Source organism: Panthera tigris, chromosome B3 (genome assembly GCF_018350195.1).
Source record: "Panthera tigris isolate Pti1 chromosome B3, P.tigris_Pti1_mat1.1, whole genome shotgun sequence".
NCBI classification, from domain to species: domain Eukaryota; kingdom Metazoa; phylum Chordata; class Mammalia; order Carnivora; family Felidae; genus Panthera; species Panthera tigris.
This window is the reverse complement of record NC_056665.1, coordinates 9072175-9095090: the sequence shown is the minus strand read 5'-3', so window position 1 is coordinate 9095090 and position 22916 is coordinate 9072175. Positions and strand designations below refer to the sequence as shown.

At 41.1% G+C, this 22916-nt stretch overlaps 1 protein-coding gene across 3 annotated transcripts in view; it reads left to right on the top strand.

Annotated features, from left to right (window-relative positions):
* Positions 1-22916, top strand: part of AGBL1 (AGBL carboxypeptidase 1) — a 784724-nt gene that overhangs the window by 250748 nt on the left and 511060 nt on the right. For all 3 annotated transcript variants that reach the window (XM_042988107.1, XM_042988105.1, XM_042988106.1), the window contains one exon: positions 1180-1360. In XM_042988107.1, the coding sequence (XP_042844041.1) occupies positions 1180-1360 (181 nt within the window). The remainder of the gene's footprint in view (positions 1-1179; positions 1361-22916) is intronic.

Genomic DNA, 22916 nt, shown 5'->3' with positions numbered 1-22916 from the left:
GGTAGAAAAGCCATATTTAACTCAGTGATTTGAATGATATGGAAAGAAATGACTAGTTTAACTTTTAGACTGCTTAATAGCTGGGTATTTTTACTTGGACAGTGCTTAGTTCTTGTCATCCAAGTGGGTTGAGAAGCAATCAGGAATTGGGTGAGGGTACAAAAGGAAAGGAGAGTCAGAAACATGCACATACATAAAATCGGACAAGGGGTTAGAGCAGATAGGGCGAATTTCTGGTATGATGCCACACTTTCTACCCTCCTTCCCCAGTGGTGGACAGACACCATTAATCAATCAAAATACGCTTTTCATCTGAACCAAGATGTGGTCCCAGAATACACCTCAACATTACAATGGTCCAGATGTATTCTATCAACAAAGGAAGGAAGACAAACCCTTCTTTCTCTCATCAATGCATTCTCCATACAGTCTCTTCAGATCAATATGCTCCTTGTGATTGGGCAGAGAGTCTTTTCCTGTTCCCTTCTGAAAGGAAAGTATTGTAATTCCATGATTGAAATTCCAGGTGCTTCTTCTTGTTAAACCTTTCTCAAAGTTTGAGTTGAGTGTCTTACAGACATAAAGTTCCCAGCACAAGATCTATCTTTGAATCCCATTTCTACTGGGGAATGAGAGGGACCCTCGTACCCACAGACGCCGTAATTGAGGTGGAAGAAACTAACGTGTAGTGAATGGCGTGCGGTATTCCAAGTGCCATATTTACATCTTTCTGTTTTATAACAACCACACAAGATCAGTATCATTGTCCCCATTTTACAGAAGAGAAGTTAAATTATTCACCCAAGGTCTTATAACTGATAAGTATGAAGATAAGATTTAATTTCAGATCTGCGACATCTGGCATCACGCTGTTGGATTCTAGAGAGTTAACTGTTCCTTTGGTGATCTTGATAAAATCTGCTTCTTGTGTTCTTTTCATGCCACTAAGTACTTGTGCTTTTGATAATAGCCTTGAGTTTTAACTTTGTATTTTCTTGAGTCTTGCAGACTAGAGAGACAGATGGAAAATGGATAAGTGTAGATCAGATATGTATGGGACACAATCAGCCTATTCTGGACTTCATGCCAGTCAGGTGTAATTCCAGCCCCTGGGAGATTATCTTGTTGGAAATAGAAAGCATACTTAGGTTTAACTTTTTTGTGTTCCTTTTTCGGCAGGGCAGCGTCCATGCCAGGTGATCACGGCCCGAGTGCACCCAGGAGAGAGCAATGCCAGCTGGGTGATGAAGGGGGCCTTGGAGTTCCTGGTCAGCAGTGACCCTGTGGCTACACTCCTGAGGGAAAACTTCATTTTCAAGGTCATCCCCATGCTCAATCCCGATGGTGTCATCAATGGCAAGTATGTCGCACCCACCTCAACTGGGTCCTCATGTATGTCACCATTGTAACACATTGTGTCTCTCAGTGGGTGTGATTGGAGAGGACATACTCTGGCAGGAATAAATTCTCTTGGGCTTCTGTTAGCTGGTACAAATAACAACGTACTCCCCACACATATTGATGTCCTATCGGTTTCCTTTGAATAGAAGGGCATAGACTAATAGGCACTTAATGCCAGAGGGGTCCTAAGAAATAATCTCGTCTAACAATCTTTTTTTTTTTTTTTAAAGGAGAAAATTAGTGTGCATGGTGATCAAGTGATTTGCCCAGGTCACATGGTAGAACAGTGGCAAAGTCAAAACTCAGATTCTGATTTCTTCACAGTTAAGACCAGTGCTTTCATTTATTTACTAATATTTACTACAGAGGAATCTTTATTGAGTTGTATTGTACTGGATTCTGCATACAGCTCCAGCAAGGGTGTCACCTTATCTGAATGGGATGATTGTGTGGTTGAAAGTAGCTGTATAAGCAGATGGAAGGAGTGGTGCTCCTCATGGCATTCCTGCATGCCTTCAGATCACATTAACAGGAAAGATGAAGTCCAGTGTCTAATGAGGTCTTTTGGAAGGAGCAGCATTTTCAGAGTTTGTGAGCTAAAGCCCAGATGTCCCCAAGGTCCCACTGCCGGTGGATAGGGGCGGCAGGATTAACGTTCACAAATTCTCAACCCATGGGGAAAGAGACACAGACTCTTCCTGTGGTCACAGAGGATTCATTTTACTATAGGAATGGACATTGGTATTCTTCGAGAAAAACAGAACATAAGATAAATAGAAGTTTAACTAAAAGGAAAATAATTGCAGAAGCTATAAATGAAAAAATAACTTATAATTTAAGTGTCAGTATTGGGGGTGCCTGGGTGGCTCAGTCGGCTGGGCATCTGACTTTTTGTATCTGCTCAGGTCTTGATCTCAGTGTTGTGAATTTGAACCCCATGTTGGTCTCTGCGTTGGACGTGAAGCCTACTAAAAAAAAAAATGTCAGTATTGAAGAAGCAAAGCAAAAGTTTAGAAAACTGAGAAAATAGAGCAATATTAAAAGGCGAAATGAGATACAATGAGAATTATTAAAAATATATAAAAAAGAAAACAAAAATTTCAAAGAGATAAAGTTAAAATGGCTTCAACTAAGTAAAGAGACTGTTTTAAGAAAGATAAAATAGTAATTAATTTCTTTAAGAGAAAAAGTGAAATACATGTTAAACAGCTGAGAATAGACTCGCTTCAAAGGATAAGCACAAAAAAGAATACTGGTAAGTTAAAAAAAAATAGAAATAAAAAGATGATAAAATATAAAAAGAGGATCAGAATACATTCCAAATGATAAAATATGTTAAACTATGCCAAAATGCAAGCAAGTCAAAGCTACAGACTTTAAAAATAAAATTTTAATAGATACAAAAAAAAAAGGCAAAGAAGTTAAGTGATTCATTTGTTCATAGCAAGTTTCTTGGTTTTTTAGTTCCCAGACTCCTTAGCTTTTGGTGGAGGTTTTTGATGGGCTGAGAGCAGGGTCCTTCCTCTTTTCCTATGGTGACCAGTTGGCCTTCAAGTACATGTGAGGAGCAAGACACCAAGCCTTTCCAGTCAAGAGCATTAATTAGGCCTCTGGTAGCAATTAGCCTTCTTAGATCTCAAGCTGGACAAAACTCTAGAGCACTGTTCTCTTCTGGTCCAACGGAAGTCAGTGGGTTCCTGCCACGTGCTGCATTAGCCCCAGAGAACAGGTCTAGCACATTAATGAGTGACTCCTCCCTGTGTGAGGGGCCCAGGATTTCACTAGCAAGCTCACTCAGTCTAAACGGATGGAAAACAGCTATGCAAGCCATCTTGAGGGACGTGATCCCATTTCAGCACGTTCTCATCCAAGTTGGCTCTTTTCTGAAGTTTCTCTTTCCATTGAATTGTCTGGGGACTAGTAGAGAATGGAAAGAGTACTGGGTTTAGAGTTATAACCCCAGTTGGAATCTGGCTCTTCTCCTGACCTACTCGCTTTTGTCTTCTGTTGGAAGAATAAGGTAACATGCTCCCTGTCGATCTGTCTGGGAAAATGTCTCATAAGCCTGAGACAGTATTCAAACTCAGGGATAAGTAATGTAGTTTCTTCCATTTCAACTGCTCACACCTCCAAATCAGGGGCTTGATCCAGGTCTTTGGTTGAAAGGTTAATGTGGTCTCAGTCACAGAGCATCCTCCTGGCCTGGACACATTTTTGTCTTGCAGCTGGTTGTTTTGGACTCCCTCATGGCAGGCCAACTACTTCTCAGTGACACCGCCATTCATCACCATTACCATTATTTATTATGACTAAAATTACCTTTTCTTTTAACGTAGCATCTTTTCATCATGGAGCTCAAGGCATGTCATAGATCACTTGGATCACTCCAACAATTTTGGCTGAAAGGGACTTGGAAATCATAGCATTATTCTACTGACAGGAAATCCACAGGTCATAGCACATCACTAGCAAAGACCTGAGACTGCAATGGAGGCATAACATCTCACAGTAAAAGCACTGAAAGGTCTCAGCTCATGAAGCCTTCTTAAAACCTACCAGACATGGTTCATTGAACTTCTACTTGAACTTCTTCTGTGATTGACATTCCATTTCAGGGCATGTCCATTCTGCTGTGCATCACTAGGTGGTTTTGTGTTTTCCTGTGCTTTGATCTTTGCCATGTGAACCTCAGACACTTTATACAGTATTACCTTGGGATACCCCATGGGTAATATTGAATCCCCCTTTTACATACCTTAACACCCCCATATGAAGTCCTCTCTGAGTTTAATGCAGTTCACCTAAAGGTTGCTTAGGTGATATTGTTTCTGATGTACCGATCTTCAACAGTTTTCTCGGGATGCGTTTTAACTAAAAGATTTCTTAAAGGTAACTGAACTGAACTGTGTGTGGTCTAAACAGCAAAGAAACCATCTTTGCATAAAGATTAGAGAGCCTAAATCCGAGTTTGGTACTTAACTTACTGCATTGTACTCTTCTTTCACAAATAATCATGGGCCCCCATGGAAAATGCAAGAATGTGTAGAAACAGAGTAGTTTCCTTTCGTGGTGATGGTAATGGAGCCTCTGAGGATGGCTGAGAGGTTTTGATAACAGTGGTCAGGGAGACAAAGCCCGGGTTTTCCAGCAAAAATACTGTGGGTCTTGCCAAGGCAAAGATCTCTTAGCAACGCATGTCTGTAACAGAAAAACAAAATACAAAGATGGTTTCCAAAAGAAACAATCTACCATCTTGCTGGCCTGGTTGATTATATAGAATTGGGCTGAGTTCTAAGTAATCCAGGAAGATCATTGACTCATCATTCTTTTCTACACGGGATAAAAGACCAGGGGGTCAACAAATCGGGTCAGGGCAGAAGTGATAATGGTGGCTTGATCAGAGTGTGATGTGGGGAAAGGAAGGTGATTGCTTAATAGGTTGGCATGGCATATAAGTGAGGGGTTGAAGAAATCTAGCATGGTTCCCAATTTTTGGACTTTTGTTGTTGGGTTGAATGTAGTGACAAAATAATTTTTATAAAGTCAACACACAGCCCGGCATTTTATTCACAGGAGAATCGGAGTATATTGATTCTTAGTATATATACAACTCTGCCAACTTGATTTTCTTCTTCAAGGCCATTGTGGAACAGAAACAAACAACAATAAAGAGCAGAGGGCATACTATGAGTAAACACACCAAGGTATTAAGAAGTAATAGCTGAATGCTCTGGGGGAAACAAATGAAACTATAAAAATCAGATAAAAAATCTTGACAATTTAAACTATCTGGGACCATTTAAAGTTAGTGCCAATATTCTTTTACTCCACTGTGGGTTGTAAAGGCTTTATTTTACTACAATAAGAGAACTCACAGATTTTACCTAAAGAAAAAAATCATTCAGACCTTTTATGGGCCAAGAAAGAACCTGTTCTTTTACATAGATTTCTTATGTAATTGTAAATATGACCCCAAAAAGCAAGTTTTCTTATCTAATTTCTAGATGTGAAAACTTGAGTACACAGGAGTGAAGTCTTGGGTGCAGTTTGAGGAGCTGGTGTTACAGAGACAGGACAAGAACTTCTGTCTGTCCCATACCACTTTTCTGTAGGGATTTAAGGCATTAGAATGAAAAAACAAACAAAGAAAAACTTAAAATATTCTAGCTAGGAGGGTTCATGTATATTATTTGGTCCCAGTCCTTCAAATGTTAAGGAAACTGAAAGTAGAGGTAAAAAAAAAAAAAATGAGTTATCCCATATTAAAAAGCTAATCCAAGGCAGAAATGGCATGAGAAATTGTCTAGATAGCTGAAACACTGAGGTGTTTGTGTACATGTATGTATACAGACACCTGTGCCCAAGGTTATATGGCTAGCTTGTGGCACAGCTGGGCTTTGAACCCACTCTGTCTAACTCCGTAGCCCATGTTCATTTTGGTCGACCAGCTCTTCCCAACCTTGGATGGAGAAGCAAGTATAGCCTCAGCCCTGCTGACTGTAATCATGTGGTCTCCGAAATTAGTCTTGTTGACTTGGACCTTCATATCCGGTGTGCTGGGGAAAAACCAAGACGCAGCCTTGCAGCTTTCTGTGATTTGGGCCCAGAATGAATGAACTGGCTCATCCTCAGTCTTCTTTCATGGGATCTGAATTTCCAGCCTGTCTTTGACCTTGACATTGCCTTGTCCTGCCAGCCTTCTCCATTGGAGAATATATCCTTTCTTGTTGCTGCCAGCTTTTGGCGGTAGGCAACACCCAGCTAATTTTGAATACTTTTCGTCGTGGAGTTTCCATGCCCATTCTGTGCTATATTTTGATGCAGCTGACTATTCATGATCACAATGGACTGATAATTATCTCCACTGGGCTCACTTCAGCGTGGGCAGATCCATGTCTCTTCCCTCCTGTTGTGATATGCTCAGGGCTCCCTCGAAGATGGCCTCAACTCTAACCTTTTAATGTATTTCAAATCTCTTCAATATAGTAACATTTAGTAGTGGTTAGTTCTCAGGCTTTGGGATCTCGCAGATCAGTTATATTTGAAAAAAATGGGCCATAGTAAGTATGTAATTTTATTATTTGCTTCCATTTGCACAAGAATGGGAAATACTCACTGAATCCCAGACAACAGACTGGTGAGAAGTTCCACATCAGATACTGCTTGGGCTGACAACCCACCTGCACGCGATCATACAAGTAACCTGGGGGTTTGTCTGCTGGGTCTTGAGATCATGGCAGATTAATGCATACTTAGTATTTGTACTGTGATCCATGGTGCTACCGTCCATAAAAGTTCCCTGTGAGTATCAGCAATGTAATCATCGACTGGATTGGTTATTCCTATCGTCAAGCATCCTGAAAAGAAGCAGGTCATGGAACAATAAAAGATGTCTGGAAAATGGGCTTTTAAGGAGAAGAGATAATTCCTCTGAGCTTGAAATTGGAGAAACTGTGGTCTAACCAGAGGTCACAGAGGAAAAATGGCATCTGCCATTTGGAGGAAGCCAGAAGAAGGAATCCCTTAAGTGGCTACTTGAGAATGAGAACACTTCTACCAATAATCAATTTTAAATATTCTATGAGTAGTTATCTTCTTCTTTTTTAAAATTTTTTAATGTTTATTTATTTTTGAGAGAGAGAGAGACAGAGCATGAATGGGGGAGGAGCAGAGAGAGAGGGAGACACAGAATCTGAAGCAGGCTCCAGGCTCTGATGAGCTGTTAGCACAGAGCCCGAGGTGGGTCTCGAACCCAGAAACCATGAGATCATGACCTGAGCCAAAGTTGGACGCTTAACCAACTGAGCCACCCAGGCACCCCTGCAAGTAGTTATCTTCTGTTATATCATTTATTCTTTAGTAAAGTGTTAATATGGCTTTCTTCTTGTTTTAGCCATGCTATTGAGATTGAGAGAAAGTATCTATGCCCAAGACTGGTGAACGGGATGAAAGGCAGTCATACTTAGAGAACTTCCTAAGGGAACAGTAGATAATAAATACAATAGATATGTTTTCAGGGTTATGCTCAGAAAAACTGGGACATCAAAAAATAAAATAGCTTTATTGTTCTCTCATTATGAAAATGGTCCATGGTACAGCCAAGATATTAGATGTTTCAAAAGATGAGATTTGGTTCAAAACAGATGGCAGAAGTCTAAAATTTCAAAAAGGGATACAAAAGAAGCCAAGAGATTAATAACTGCAGGATAAGGGACCGCCTGCAAGGGGGTGGGAGCAGGGGGAAGAGGTGGAGTGACCGGAACCCGGCGGCTGGAGGGCTCTACGAGGCTGGTGTTTGGAACTCTGAGAAGGGGTCTGACCTGGCAAGGGCTTCAGTGGCCCAGAAGGGACAGCTGAGAGGGTGGAAGAGGGTAGAGTGACCTGTGTCTGAATGCCAAGGGGACGTATCTGCCCACCGCTGTCACCTGCAAGAGGACAGTGATGCTGGTACCTTCCAGCCTGGGATGCAGAGCTTGAACCAGCTGCCTGCTGCTGCTGTAGTCTTATTAACTGGAACTGGAAAGCAGGGGCAGGGGGTATCCTTTTCTTCTTCTCCCTGCCTTCCTCTCTCCCTGGAGTACCTCCTGTTGGCAGAACCTACCAGGAGGCCAACTGGCAAGGGAGTCTGAGCATTGTAATTTGCACTTTAGCTGCAGTGTGACAGGGCAGAGAGCTCAGATGGTTGGTGAAAAGCAAGAAAGGGGACACCTGGGTGGCTCAGTTGGTTGAGCGTCCCGCTTCGGCTCAGGTCATGATCTCACAGTTTGTGGGTTTGAGCCCTGTGTTGGGCACTGTGCTGTCATTGCAGAACCCACTTCAGATCCTCTGTCTCCCTTTCTGCCCCTCACCTGTGTTCTCTCCCTCTCCCTCTCCCTCTCCCTCTCCCTCTCCCTCTCCCTCTCCCTCTCCCTCTCCCTCTCCCTCTCCCTCTCCCTCTCCCTCTCCCTCTCCCCCCCTCCCTCCCTCTCCCCCCTCCCTCCCCCTCCCCCTCTCCCTCTTCCTCCCCCTCTCCCTCTCCCTCTCCCCCTCCCTCCCTCCCTCCCTCTCAAAAATAAACATTAAAAAAAGTTGAGAGTGCCACCTCGCCTTTAAAAAAAAAAAGAAAGAAAACAAGCAAGCACAAAGCATCCATTAGCTGAGTTCTAGACATGGACCAGCATCGGGCTCATTCCTGTATACATGTGACTTCTTTGTTTTCAAAAAGTAGAATGGTTTCTTTTATGGTTTCTGATGCCAGAAAAAGAAATGATGCATCATTATTGTAGAAAATTCCAGTGTTGAGAAGAAGCTGAAAGAAGAAATTAAAAAGCACCCAAATTCAAGGCTATTGAATTGCATTACTTCAAGGAACATTGTTCACATGATCATCTCTGATAATTACATAGCATTTCTGGAATTTTCCAACATGGGGTGCTTCCCAAATCAGGCTGCCCAGACATCAACGCTATTGTCAACTTGGAGAAGATTCATTAGCTGTTTGTAACTTGACAGCTTCAAGTATATCAACTATCTCTTTTTAATTATATATAATTATATATTATATATTATATATTATATATTATATATTATATATTATATATTATATATGCCTAATAACACACACACACACACATATAAACAAGTAAAATCATATATTTTATAATATAGTTTATAAGCTAAAAACATCTTGCTATGGAAAAAAAAGCAGCATTATTAGTTTTTTTAAAAAAAATTTAAATGTTTATTTATTTTTGAGAGACAGAGACAGAGTGTGAGCAAGGGAGAGGCAAAGAGAGAGGGAGACAGAGAATCTGAAGAAGGCTTCAGGTTCCGAGCTGTCAGCGCAAAGCCCGACATGGGGCTTGAACTCACAGACCAGTAGCGAGTTCATGACCTAAGAGAAAGTCAGGCACTTAACCAACTGAGCCACCCAGGAGCTCTGGGTGTTATTAGTTTTTAAACTAGCAATGTCATAGTATTGATGAGCTTTTAATGAATTTAAACAATTCTCCATTATAAATAATAGGGGAATATTTTTGTTAATCTCTTGGTGAATTTCTCTGGCTATTTCCTTATGATAAGTTCTCAAAGCAGTCTGTTGAGTTGAATGTTATGCATATTTCATATTTGATACATATTACCGCCAGATTATTTAGAAAATGTGCAAATATATATCCCCACCACCGGTGGGTGAAAGTACCTGTCCCCATACCATTGTCAACACTGCATTTTATCAATCTTTTTAATTTTTTGCCAATCTTATAGGAGAAAAGTATGATTTTAATTTTGATTTTTTATACTTATGAAACAAATCTTACTCCCGTTTTGTAGATGAAAAAACCCACAGAAGCTAAAGATTGCATGGCATGCACGAGGTCAACCACATAACTGATGTTTCAGAGTCAGGGGTTAAACTCTGATGGGCCTGGTTGCAAAGTTCATCTTCTTTTCACTTGGCTGTGAGCTCCACTTATTACAAGGCTTCCAGGCAGTTATTTTGGTGACTCTCTTCTTGAATGTTTTTAGCACAGAGTCTGGGAAGTGGTTAGTGCCTAATAGATATGTGTTAAGTCTAATCCTGGGTGCACCTGACCTTTTAAAGTATTTTAAGGTGTAGACCTCCACATAGATAATTCTAGACCAGAGCAAGGATTATAAAAGGCTTTAAGCCAATTCTGTTAGAAATTAACTGTTGGATCCATATTTAGTTAAATATTAGCACTTAAGTATTGGTATCCCACCAATAATGTTTTATTATGTTAGATGGCAAGGGATAATTTGTATTCTACCCATGTGAGGGGTGGTTCTTGTTGAACCTGTGGGCATTGTAATTACTTGGTCTTCTCTTTTTCCTCTCTGTCTTAGTCATCATCTACCATCTTGGACAAACAGCTGAGGACACATCAGGGCCCTGGTGTATTGTCTTGGCAGGTCTCCGACAGGTTAGGGTTTAATAAGTATGGGTCCTCTGGATCCTTCCAAGCTGGCAGGATTTATGCCCTCAGAGCCCCTGTTGGGTCCTGTGGGTCTTCTATGGACCCACTGTCCATGTTTGGCTTCTGAAGCACCGATTTTCAGTGTGTTTATGGGTGTGAGCTCTGTAGTATTTCCTGCAAAGCAAAGGCAGTAGACCAGGGATCCTCTGTAGAGCGTAGAAAGAGGGACAGGAAAAAGCAAGAGGGACCAGTAAAGGCAGAGGGAGACTAACTGTCACATGGGCACCCTCTCAGTAGGTCTCCATTTTCCTCAGCAAGGCACTGTGTCCCCCTCTCTGAAGGCTTAGATGACCACAAGCTGGAGAGCCTATCAGGAGAAAATTCTCCATGCTGTGTGGCTTCTGGGATGCTGAGTGATGGAATCCATGTGGGATGCACCAATGATACTGATGGTCATGACGAAATGCCATGAAATGATGTGAGAGCAATACTCCCCTTTAAAACACTTATTCCAGAGTTTCAGCTCCAAGTTCTTCCTCCAGCGAGGCCAGGGGAATCCAAAGTTCCTGCTGTGGAATCTCCCTGTGGAATGTTTGTGAGCCAGAGATCATATTTCTTAGCAAGTAAAGCTTAGCCTAGAGCAGTCAGCCATTCTCTTACCTTGGGGCTCAATGGCCCTTCCTGGGAGCTACAAGGAACATAAAGTTGAAGTCATGTACTTTTAAAATTTAGACTACTTTTGCCAGTTTTTACTGTTTGGAACAGATCAGAGTTATCAGTGGATGGATATTTTTGTTCTATTTGTTTTTAGGACAAATAAAATATTTGGGACATGGAACAGAGGTTGGCTATTTGGATGGCAAGGTCAGTCTGGATCTGATTCTACTCTGTTTGTGTGTCTCCGTGTTAAGGATCTTTGGGGAGACATGGGCAAAGGGTATTTAATCTCTTTCTCTTTGCTTTACTTGCCTTCCTTATATTTGAAAATGGGGGGAAATGTTACTGCGATCCAGAAGGGATTATTTGCTCTGAGGAACTATAATTTTCTCCATTTACCTCTTGCCTTCACTGGAAAAAAAGGTTTCAGTCCATTTCAGATGCTAAGATATTCTCGTACATACAGAAAGGGAACATTTATAGGAATATTTTAATCTCACAAATTGTTTTTTACAACTTTATAAAGTGAAAGGCAGATACACACTTAAATTTTTTTGAAAGATGCTGAAGTAACTTTCTTTTTTCGCCTTGAATTCTTGCCTTCCAAATGTCTGTCAGTAATTCTGAAATCATGGTCTACAGGGATTTTGTGGAACATCCAAGATTTTCCTACGATGTGGAAGGAAGTAGAGGGATCCATGAAGAAAATGGTATTTAGCATGGCTGTCCAAACCTCTGTATGTGCCTTGTAGCAACAGTGTGGGCTAAGACAACATCGAGGGTCCTGGTTCTAGGGAGAAATGTGGCATACTCAATCTTGCAGATGAACGTATTCATACAGATCAAAATAAAAATTATTTGCTCTGGGAACTCTTAAGGTCCTGCTGCTAAGTCATTTGCATAGTTTTAAATGATGCATAGTCCTAGGGGCAGGGAGTTGTGGGAGAGTTTCCCAGGGGCCTCCTTGCTCACACCCATTCGTAAGTACAGAGAAGGAGTCAGGAGCTTGAGTACTCCATTTGCCTTGCTCAGACATCGCAGTTCTGAACAAATATTACTATTTATTATTCCTAAATTTAGGGTTATTAATTATATCAGCATAAACCTAATTTATGCCATCATAAACAGCAATAATAAATGCTGCCAAATGCTAATACCCAGCTCTTGCCAACTGTGCCTGTAGTTGATGGGTTTCCACCCCCCCCCCCCCCCCCCACTTCCCAGAAGCATTAAATTAAAAATGATTCAATGTTGCAGAATCATTGATCAAGTTCGGGCTGAGGCTCTTGGGGAAATGTGTTTGTTTGTTAAATGCTTTGCTCCCTCATTGGCTGGGCAGCTTCTCATCTCTGTATCCTGCTGCTTCTCCTTTCCTGCCCGGAGGAGGAAGAAGTGGCAGAAGAGATGTAGGCAGGGAGGGAGGTAGATGAAACCCTATTCTTCCTTCTCAATTTCCCTTTCAGACATCTCTTTTCTCACCATCCCCTTGCCTAACACTTTCTTTCAACCTACACTTAGAAGTCTTTATAAAGCAAACCCTTGGGTATAATATGGATGTGTTATTTCTCAATTCCCATTGCATCTACCATGTATTTAGTGATGTATGTTGCATGGCTCCCTGAAATATATGAGAGTCTATATCTGAAGAATGGGAAGCACAGCCCTAAGAAGCCATGCCAATACTGAGGGTGCTTTTTCTTTTGCCATTTACTCTCGGGGCGCTCTGCTTTCACCGGGGAAGAGGGAGAGCCTGTCCCCTTGTTATCAGAGTCATAATAGATCTCACTGCCTTTCGCAAAGGAAATAGTTTGTGCTTTTCCTTATTTTGATGACTTTTTTTTTTTTTCCATCTGGGATGATTGTGATTCCATATAAGGAATCCCCACTGGGCAATCAGAAGGCACAGGCTCTGGTCAAAATTAGTTTCTTTTCAGCCATGTGGCTTTGGACAAATCACTTAACCTCTCCACTCCTGTTTCTTCAACTTATTAAGAGGCTACTAAGCCCAGCCATGGCACCTCACCTGATTAGTGTCATGATCGAATACTGTAGTACTTTCAAACTGTTAAGCACTGTCTGAAAGTATAAAAGTAAAGAGTCCTCTGATTGTGTCCTAATGCTTGAATTTCAATGGTGGGCCATGCAAAGCTCTTCTCAATAGTGGAGACAAGCAAGCTTAATGATCTCATAGCTTTCATCTCTCAGTTCTTCAAAGAGATCTAAGGTAAGGTTGCAGTGAGATAGAAACACTGTAGAGGGAGGGACAAGGTCCAAGGTGAAAAAAGTGAAAGAGACTCCTTCATTTTATATATAATGTAATTATGTAATTTTATATATCATAATATATAGTATATCGAATATTTCCATATATAATATACACATATATTTTACCATGTAATATATATTAAATTATATATGTGTACACACACACAAAACTAAAACTTTGTCCTTGTAATTTTTAAAATTATGGAGAGGATGTAGGATTGAGTAAATTGTATAAAATATATAGCAGTAGAGAAAGCTTAGAACTGGAAGAATTCAGCCAATGCCTTTTTCCCTCCTCATTCCTACTCTTAAAATAGATTTAGTTTTCCCATTGGAATGGACAAAAGCCTGGCTTCTTGCCTTTTAGAAGTCAGGACCATCTCCCATAGCGTTTTAGGGTGTTTGTCACGAGCAGTGTCTGTGGTTGGGGGGACCGGTCTTAGCCTGGGGACTGCCTCCCCTGTGTACCCAGCCTGAGTATCACAGCCCTATGGTCCACCCCTCCCTGGGAGCACCACCCCCTCCCTATTCCCAGGAAAGTGCACCCCATCAGGAACCAGAAGGAATTGCACCTGTCAGGCTGGCACTGAGGATTTGCCTGGGGCCTCTGTTCTCCCGTTTTGGGCCCTTGGGCTGGAGGCCAGAATTTACAAACAGGAAAGTCAAAGGTAGCATATGAGCCTTGCTAATGTGAAGCCACCCTCCCTGGCCTGACTTCCAGGTTGTCTTTTCCTTGGTTATTTATCTCTCTGAGCCACCTAGCCCTTTTGAATTATTAGCCTTATTCCTTCATTGCCCTGCTTCCTTCTTGCAAATATGCTCCTATACATCTTCACTCCGCAGGAAACACTTTCTTTTCTATTTACAGCTTCTCCCTGCTCCCTACCCCTCCCCCTGGCCCAATAACGGCCAAGGAGATAAATAAGAAACATAACTCTTTTTGGCTATTATTTTTTTTGTATTCTGCACAGTAATATATATAATAACAAGAAAACAAATCTTATTACTAAAGTAATTACAATAAATACAGAATAACTGAGTGGAGCCTAAGGAAGGGGGGATGTCAGGGGAGTGATTGCAACAGGATTTTAAAAATTTAATTTACTAGTGCCAGTCTCACCGCTCTGTTGATGCTTCCCTTAGGAGGCTGTGTCTAATTAGAGAGGGTTGTTACTGCTTTTTGAATACACCCACCCCTAGCTGACTTACACCTTGGGTCTTTAAAGGGGAATTCTGGCCTGAGGAATCCCTTGAGAACTTTCCTTGGTAGCAGCCCTATGTTGGGAACAGCAGCATTTATTACGTTAAGTTGTATTATCATCAAAGCTTGGGAATTGCAAAGAATTCCTTGGCATGCTTCCCTCTGACTGTAGACAATCTTCCCCGTAACCACCCAAACAGATGGGTATTCCTCCTGACACCCGTGACTCTGAGTAGAGGTGGTGGGGCACCCCTCAGTGAGACCTGCTGGAGCTGACCAAGTCTCCGAGTTAAAATCTTTCTCTTGGAGACCAATCTAGTTTTATCTGAGAGCAGTTTGTGCCCATTTGTTCTTGCATGGTCTGCAGTAGAAACGGGGACTGTCATTTTTCTTCATTAAGTAGGACTATCATCCTGTTGATGAGAGCCATCTTTCCAAGTCCTTTTGAGAAACTCCTGAGTTCACTTCTCCTCTCAAACCTAAATCCTATATGGTGTGCATTTAGTCTCAACACATCATATTTTTTAACTATGATATAATTGCCACTGTGTGGTTTCCAAGTTACTCTTGTGTGAGGAGGGCAGATTGGGCAAGGGTATGACACCTTAACCACACTTCTCAGCACCATGTCAACCCAACTGCAGCCCCAGACACACTTTTTTTTTAAGTTTATTTATTTCAAGGAGGGGGGAGGGACAGAGAGAGAGGGAGAGAGAGAATCCCAAGCAAGATCCATTTGTCAGCATAGAGTCTGACGTGGGGCTCGATCTCATGAATTGTAAGATCATGACCTGAGCTGACTGAAACCAAGAGTTGGATGCTTAACTGACTGAGCTACCCAGGTGTCCCTTCCAACACATTTTTTTTTTTAAGTTTATTTATTTATTTTGAGAGAGAAAGAGAAAGAGAGAGAGCGGGCAGAGAGAGAGAATCCCAAGCAGGCTCTGCACTATCAGCACAGAGAGTGATACAGAGCTCAACCCCACAAACTGTGAGATCATGGCCTGAGCTGAAATCAGGAGTCTGACACTTAACCAGTTGAGCTACCCAGCCGCACCCCTCCCCCCAAGTGCGTCCCCAACCAAACGCACTTTCCCATTCATCACGTGGGCATGTGCTTGACAAACTTATTCTGGCTGTTCGGTCTTAGTCATCTTCACACTTGAAATCTGGGACAAATGCACAGTTTCAACAGATGTCCCTCAGCCTCCTCTCCCAGCCGTCACTGTCACCACCGTCTCCACAATCACAACCAATATCAATGAAATGAAAATGGCCAATATTGCTTGAGCATTTAACATGTGCTTGAAAAGGCTAAACATTTTATACACATTACCTCTTAATCCTCACAGCAGCTCTCTATGATACATACTAATATGATTTTACTCATGAGGAAGCTACTATTTTAAGGGCAAAATAAATGTCTAAGGGCATACAGAACACAGACACTAATTGAGTAAAGAGGATATTGAATTACTGTGTGTGTGCGTGTGTGTGTGTGTGTGTATGTGTGTGTGATTTTAGAACCCGCCAACTCAACCACTACATTATACAAGAAATTAAGAAGCTGGTAGAATCTTACAATATTAATATTGGATGGGCTCTTGAATTTCAACAAATCTGGACGCGTCCCCTCTCTATGGAAGACAGAAAAAAGATTCCCAATAAGGTTCAGTAGGTCTTTAAATTCTCACGGTGTTAGAGATACATTGAGAAGTCAGACCTAAAAATCCACCCCCCACCCCCACGAATGGCCATTGAATGGAAGGATAACATATTTGCAAACTCTGCAGATGTTATGCATAATGTCATGCACATAAAGCAAAGATAAGTGCTTTCTTCAGACAGAGAACATGGGGTTCTGCACAGAAAAGGATAAAATGTTAGAAACACTTCATTCTGTCTGAGATGGCTTCTCAGAAGTGGTCAGACATCAGAGAGCTTAAAGAGAGGAGTCAGAAGGTCCTTGGAAGGACAGTGAATATTTCTCCAGGCTAACATTTCCCAAACTGGTTCTGAGGGATACTAGTAGATTGGTACTAATAGACGTTTCATTAAAAAAGGGTGGTCTGTTGGAAACTATATTTCAGATTTCATTTACATAGATTTTTTTATTGTATAACTTACTAGCTCTGTTGACATATTAACGTGCATGGAGACTGTCTAATAAGAGACGGACTGTGTGGCATTGACTGAACTTATTTGAACAGGGTTCCATTTGTTGATGCATATGTAAGATATCTAAAGGATTATTAGTGATCCTTCAACTTGGGAAATATTTCTCCAGCCTATTAACTGAGATGCAGACAGAAAACAAAGTGTACTTATAAAGAAGCACATTAGCATAGTGGCTGAGAACATGAATTCTGGACCTGGATTACTTGGGTTTACTGCTGATTAGCCCATGTGACCTGGGACAAGAACCTGGCATGGGTTGGGTTATTTGGGGAAACAGACTCTGACATGGAGATATGCTGTAGGAGGTTTATTGTAGTGTCTTCTTGGGAATGGGGGAAGCTGGATCAGGCATAGGGTAGAGTTGAATTATGGCATAGTTACTACTGAGTTCTGACAACCAGTGAGGAACTCTGTAGCTGGGATGGCTTTTCAGTATTATGGATTAAGGCAAGTAGTTGGAGACTGTCCGTGTTATATGCCACCAATGACCAATCATTGAATGTGCGGCACCTCCGGAGAGGGGGTGCAAACTTGGGCAAGAAAGGTCCCTTTGAGAACTGTTGTTGTTGTTGTTCTTCTTCTTCTTTTTTAATGTTTGTTTATTTTTGAGAGAGAGTGTGAGTGGGGGAGAGACAGAAAGAGAGGGGGACACAGAATCTGAAGAGCAGGCACAGAGCCTGATGAGAGCCTTGAACCCATTAGCTGTAAGATCATGACCGGAGCCAAAACTAGACACTTAACTGATTGAGCCACCCATGTGCCCCTGTATGAGAACTGTTCTTAATGGAGGTACACAACTGTGAGCCTCAGCAACCAATGGCAGCTGAGGAATGAGTTATCTGGTTCTAAAGGAGTACTTTGAGGGACACACTACAGCATCCATTGTGCTTTACTTTGCTCATCTGTAAAATGGGAATAGCAGCAGTGTCTTCATAAGGTCTTTGTGAATTAAATGAGTTATTATACAATGTTCCTGATATTTACTAATGCCATATCAGTTTTACAAAAAGATAAAAAAATAACACTTAAGATAAATACTAGTTGTTTACCATGGAATTCACAATTATCGTTAAACTAAAAACTGAAAGAACAAAGAGAATAAAATTTTTACATTTAGTGAATTAAAAACAATTTCAGTTCCTGTATGTCACTATAGAGTCATAGCTTCCTTAGTCTGGGACAAAGAAGCTTTTACTGCATTCTCTGGTGTGTTCTTTCTCTAATGTAATTATCTGATGAGAGCAGACCACTCCTTCAGAAGCCACTCCCTCAGTCCATATATTTAGTAAAAAAAAAAAAAAAAAAAAAAAAAAAAATTCAATTCAGGCCAAGATGTGAATTGAATCGAGATTGCTAGATATTGATTAGTGTCTATGAAGTTGATTGCGATGTTGCCCCAATCTAAAAGGACCTGTATCCATAGAAGAGATGGCCTATCCTAAAACGATGTCAGGAGATTTGATGCTAGATGAGCTGAGACCTTTTTCTAAGTGCAGTGTTAGGTGGAAATGTCCAAAGCTTGGGCTGTACTTTTCAATGTCAGGGCAAAGTATTCCAGTGTTTGTGAGTCCTGATTGGGTTGGGCCTCTCTCCAGAAGGAGACTGCAGCACATTAATGCCCATCATTTGTAGTAGTAATTCTGGAAATTCAGACAGCAAGACTCCCTTCAACAGTAATCAAGGTCATTGAAATCCATCTGATCTAATGTAGGGAAGATTTTTTTTTTAAATCTAATTCAACATCTAGCTATTAATCTAGTCATCTTGGCACTGAGTTACTGGATGTTCTAACTCAGTGGATTTAGCCACTGAGAGACTTAGCATGTAAGCTCTGTAATGCATGTAACCCAATGGATATACCCTCTGACAAACAACTTACTCTCCTAGGGTAGGTCCTTAAAGTCATTGCATTGTATAAAATAGATCATATATCTAGAAGAGTATTCAGAATCTTTTGATTCGACCCAATATTTCATTGCACAGATAAAGAAATAGGCTTGGAGATTGATGCTACTTATACAAGTTTACCCAGTTTCCTAGCATAGATGACATCAAAGCAAAAGACAACTGAATTTCCAATCTACTAATATTTCCATGAATATAATTTCTTTTGGAGGAACTTTTTATTCCTAATGGATTCTTCCACAGAGGAAGATAGTGTGAGTTGTTGATGCCTATATTTCTGTGATTTGATCATAAAACCATGGGATCTTAGGGAATCTTAGCATTTAGTCCAACTTTCCATCCTATGCTTGAATTCCTTTAGGATATTTCTGCCATGTATCCAGACAGTCTGTGCTGTAATGTGTGTATAGCGTGTGAACTTAATTTCTCTCATGCGAACTTATTCCATTGTTGATAGTGTTATTGGGAAGTCATTTCTTGAACTATGCTAAAATAGCCTCCTTGGAACTTCTACCCTTGATAACATGTCGAATAAGCTGAATTCCCCCCTCTGTGGACCTTTGCATAATTGAGGACTATCTTCACCTTACTCACATTAGTCTTCCTTTCTCCTGGATAAGCCTCCAGTTTCTTCCACTCCTTTTGTGCTGTGTTTTTGAGTTCTTCCACTGCCTTGATTACTCTCTGAACTATCTTACTCATTAATTCAATACAAGTTTATTAAACATCTGGTAAGAGACATTTGTAAACCTGTAGACATAATGATGAGCACAGCAAGCTGTTCACAGTATATAGAGGTGGAAACAGACAATTTAAAAACAGTACCATACAGTGTTAGACATGATCTGACAGCTGCCAACTATGCAGATGCCCAGAGGAAGGGTGCCTAACTTAATCCTAGGGTCAAGAACAACTTCCTGTGCCATCTGCATTGAGACCTGGAGGAAAAGTTAGTCAGGAGCAAAGCATGTGTGAGACAGTAGAGGTAAGGGGGTGTGAGAACTTTCTATAGAAGAAACTAGCCCCCAGGGCTCTGTGAAGGTGGGATTCCCAGATGAACACCGTTATCATTCTGAAAACCCAATGGCTGTTCGTGAAGCATGTAGCATGATGCATGAAGCTCTTTTGATGGCCTAATCATATTGCTAACTCCTTTTCAATTTGGTGTCCAGTGAAGTCCCCAAGTCCTTTTTTTACACTAATTGCCATTAGAATGAATGTTTCCTGTGGCTTCGCTGGGTAGATGATCCAGTAGGACCAAGTACTTAAAGTACACTTATCTCAATTTCATCTGATTAGATTCCATTCTTGGGAGACCACTTTGGATCTTGACTCTGCCATCCATTTCATTGGGCTACCTCCTAATTTACATGCAGCCTTCGGTGCTGACAAGCATTTCTAGCATCTTTTTACCATGTCACTGAAACATTTCTTGAACTTGACTGGACCAAGGACAATATACTGGAATACATATCACCAAAGACATAGATCCATTTAGTTATGATCATTCAGCCACTCTCTAATCTATTTTAGTGCTGCCATTGAACCTATATTTCTTTATATAACATGCAAGGATATCTGGAGAGATTCTTGCAAATTTCTCACTGAAGGCCTGTGAAACTCTGTCTCCTTATCTACTAACCTGTCAAAGTGTGAAATGAGTTGGGCTGGCATTGCTGGAAGGATTCACTAAGTTCTTCTTGGTCATAAGTACTGGTTTCTACGATTTCCGCTTCTTTTTCCAGGGTGCCCCAAACGTCCTCCCCCCACCCCCCAAATAAGTTCCAGAATTTTGTTAAGGATCAGTGTCAACCTCATGATTTCATTGTCATTTCTTTCTCTTTCTCAAAAACGGAGGTGCATTTGCCTTGCTCCAGCTTTGTTATTCAGAATTATCTGTAGTTCACTGACCTTGCCTCAGGCTAAAGGTAGGCTCAACCAGAATCTTTGAAAAGTGAAGAGGAGAACTGAGCTCCTGATTTTGGGTGACTCAGACTTCCTAGGGGCACCTCTCATGCTTGGAAGCTTATAGTTCTTCGTCTTCCCTGTTCCCAGAACAGACTGTTCACCATGCTTGTCAGGATGATTTAGTCTGGAGGCATGAGCACTGCAATTCTCTTGACCTTAGCTCACTGAACTGACATGATACACATGGGTCAAAATCATTGTGGCTTCAGGTAGTTTCATCTAGAAAATTCTTTATTTTACTTCTGTTGACTTAATGCTCTTTTGTACCAACAGAGTTCCCTCCTGGATATGATTAGATCATAGATTATAAAGGTTGTCTGAGTCTTTTTTGATACTATGACACATTACAAGAAATATGTCCTGTGTATTTTAGGCACTTTTTAATGTGAAAATGTTTTCCACATGTGGTAAGATTGAAGGAGTAAATAGAAAAATTCCTATTAATATAACTTGGGAAGCAACTTAAAGGCAGTGATTCCTGCATAGTGTGAGAGATTTTCTACAAAAGTGTTTCCTTCTTCAAGTAAAATTCTGATAATTTGTATCTTTCTTTTTTTTAGATTTTTTAAAGTATATTAATTTTGTTTTGAGAGAGAGACATAGACTGCGAGCAAGGGAGGGGCAAAGAGAGAGACACACACACACACACACACACACACACACACACACACACACACAGAATCTGAAGCAGGCTCCAGGCTCTGAGCTGTCAGCATAGAGCCCAACGCAGGCTCAAACCCATGAACTGTGAGATCATGACCTGAGCCAAAGTTGGATGCTTAACCGACTGAGCCACCCAAGTGCCTCTGTATCTGATTTTCTAATACAGCTGATCATCAGAATGCCCTGAGGAACTTTCTAAAAACCTAGAGTCCAGGGTCACTTCCCTAGAGTTTCTGATTTCTGTTTCAGGAGGGAGAGATAGGACCTAGGAGCCTGTATTTTTAATTTTTTTTTTTTAACATTAATTTGTTTTTGAGAGAGAGACAGAGTGTGAGCAAGGGAGGGGCAGAGAGAGAGGGAAACACAGAATCAGAAGCAGGCTCCAGGCTCTGAGTTGTCAATGCAGAGCTTGATACAGGGCTTGAACTCATAAACTGCGAGATCCTGACCTGAGCCACAGTTGGATGCTCAACCAACTGAGCCACCCAGGCGCCCCTGTATTTTTAAGGTAGTAGGTAATTCTGAAAATAGGCCAATTGTATGCTGCTTGTCTGTGGAATCTTTCCGACTGTCACAATGTCAGAGGATTATGGAGAAAGGCTGTGAGCACAGGCATGCGTGCATGTGTCTACGTGCATGTGAGAGAGAGAGGGAAAGAAAGAGAGAGAGAACAAAAATGAACTCCCTAAGAGAAATAGGAAGAAGCCATCTCCATGTGAGAGGCAGTAAACATATTTTTCAAGCATCCCCTGGAGATGAGTTTTGCCACATCTCTGTTCTGCAGTAGAACATATATAGCAGAACACATGTGGTAGAAAATAGGAACCGATATACAAATAAAGCTGGCTAAGACTCCGTACTTAGAGCTTGAACATGGAAGTTTTATAAACAGCAAGATCAAGAATTCTCAGAGATTGATGTCAGAGCACTTATATACAGGAATATCAGTTTACCACAGGCAAGTGCGGGGCAAATCAGCATGGAGTACAAAAAAAACGTTAGTGGACAACCTAGAACCAACAACTTCACCTTTACCAAAGGAGGTAATTCTGTGATTCTGACAGATCCAGAGCAAAGAAAATCTCCTTGGCCATATTTCCCCTCTTCCTTTGTAAAGCAGTATAGAAGGTCATCCTAACTGGAAGATTATATTATTGTCTGTAGTATACACGTCAACAAATGGTTGGTAAGTAAAATATATCATATATATCGGCCATTTGTTTAAGTACATTGCATGTGGTTCCATGGTATGGGTTCATTCACATATGAACAACATTGGCTACGTTCCTTTGGTCCTCATTAAAAGGGCTACTCCAGGTAATATCCACTTCAGCCAGCTAGAATGAGCTAACTGAAGCCTCCAATATGGTGGCCAGGGTGATCAGTGGAGATGAGCTATGCCTCCACTAAAGGCAGCTGAAGGAAGGTTGTTCTGCTTTTGAGAAAGTAATGCATCATAAATGCCCATGTCGGTCGAAATCCTCTGTGGATCCTGTACTTAAAGCTGCCCAAGTGGGGCTTCTTAGTTATTTCATCTCTTTCGCTGTATATTGTGTATTTATTTTACTTAGTTTGGGTCCACTGGGGATCACTTAACAAAAGAAATTAACTCATGTTTTCTTTGTCACTGAACTACTTTGTTTTTGACTGAATGGGTAAGTCATTATGGGGATAGACACTGCAGAGAAATATTTTTCATGGGAAGAAGGAAGAAGAGGAGCATTTCATGGAGCAATACTATAAAAGCTTCATTTTGTACGGGT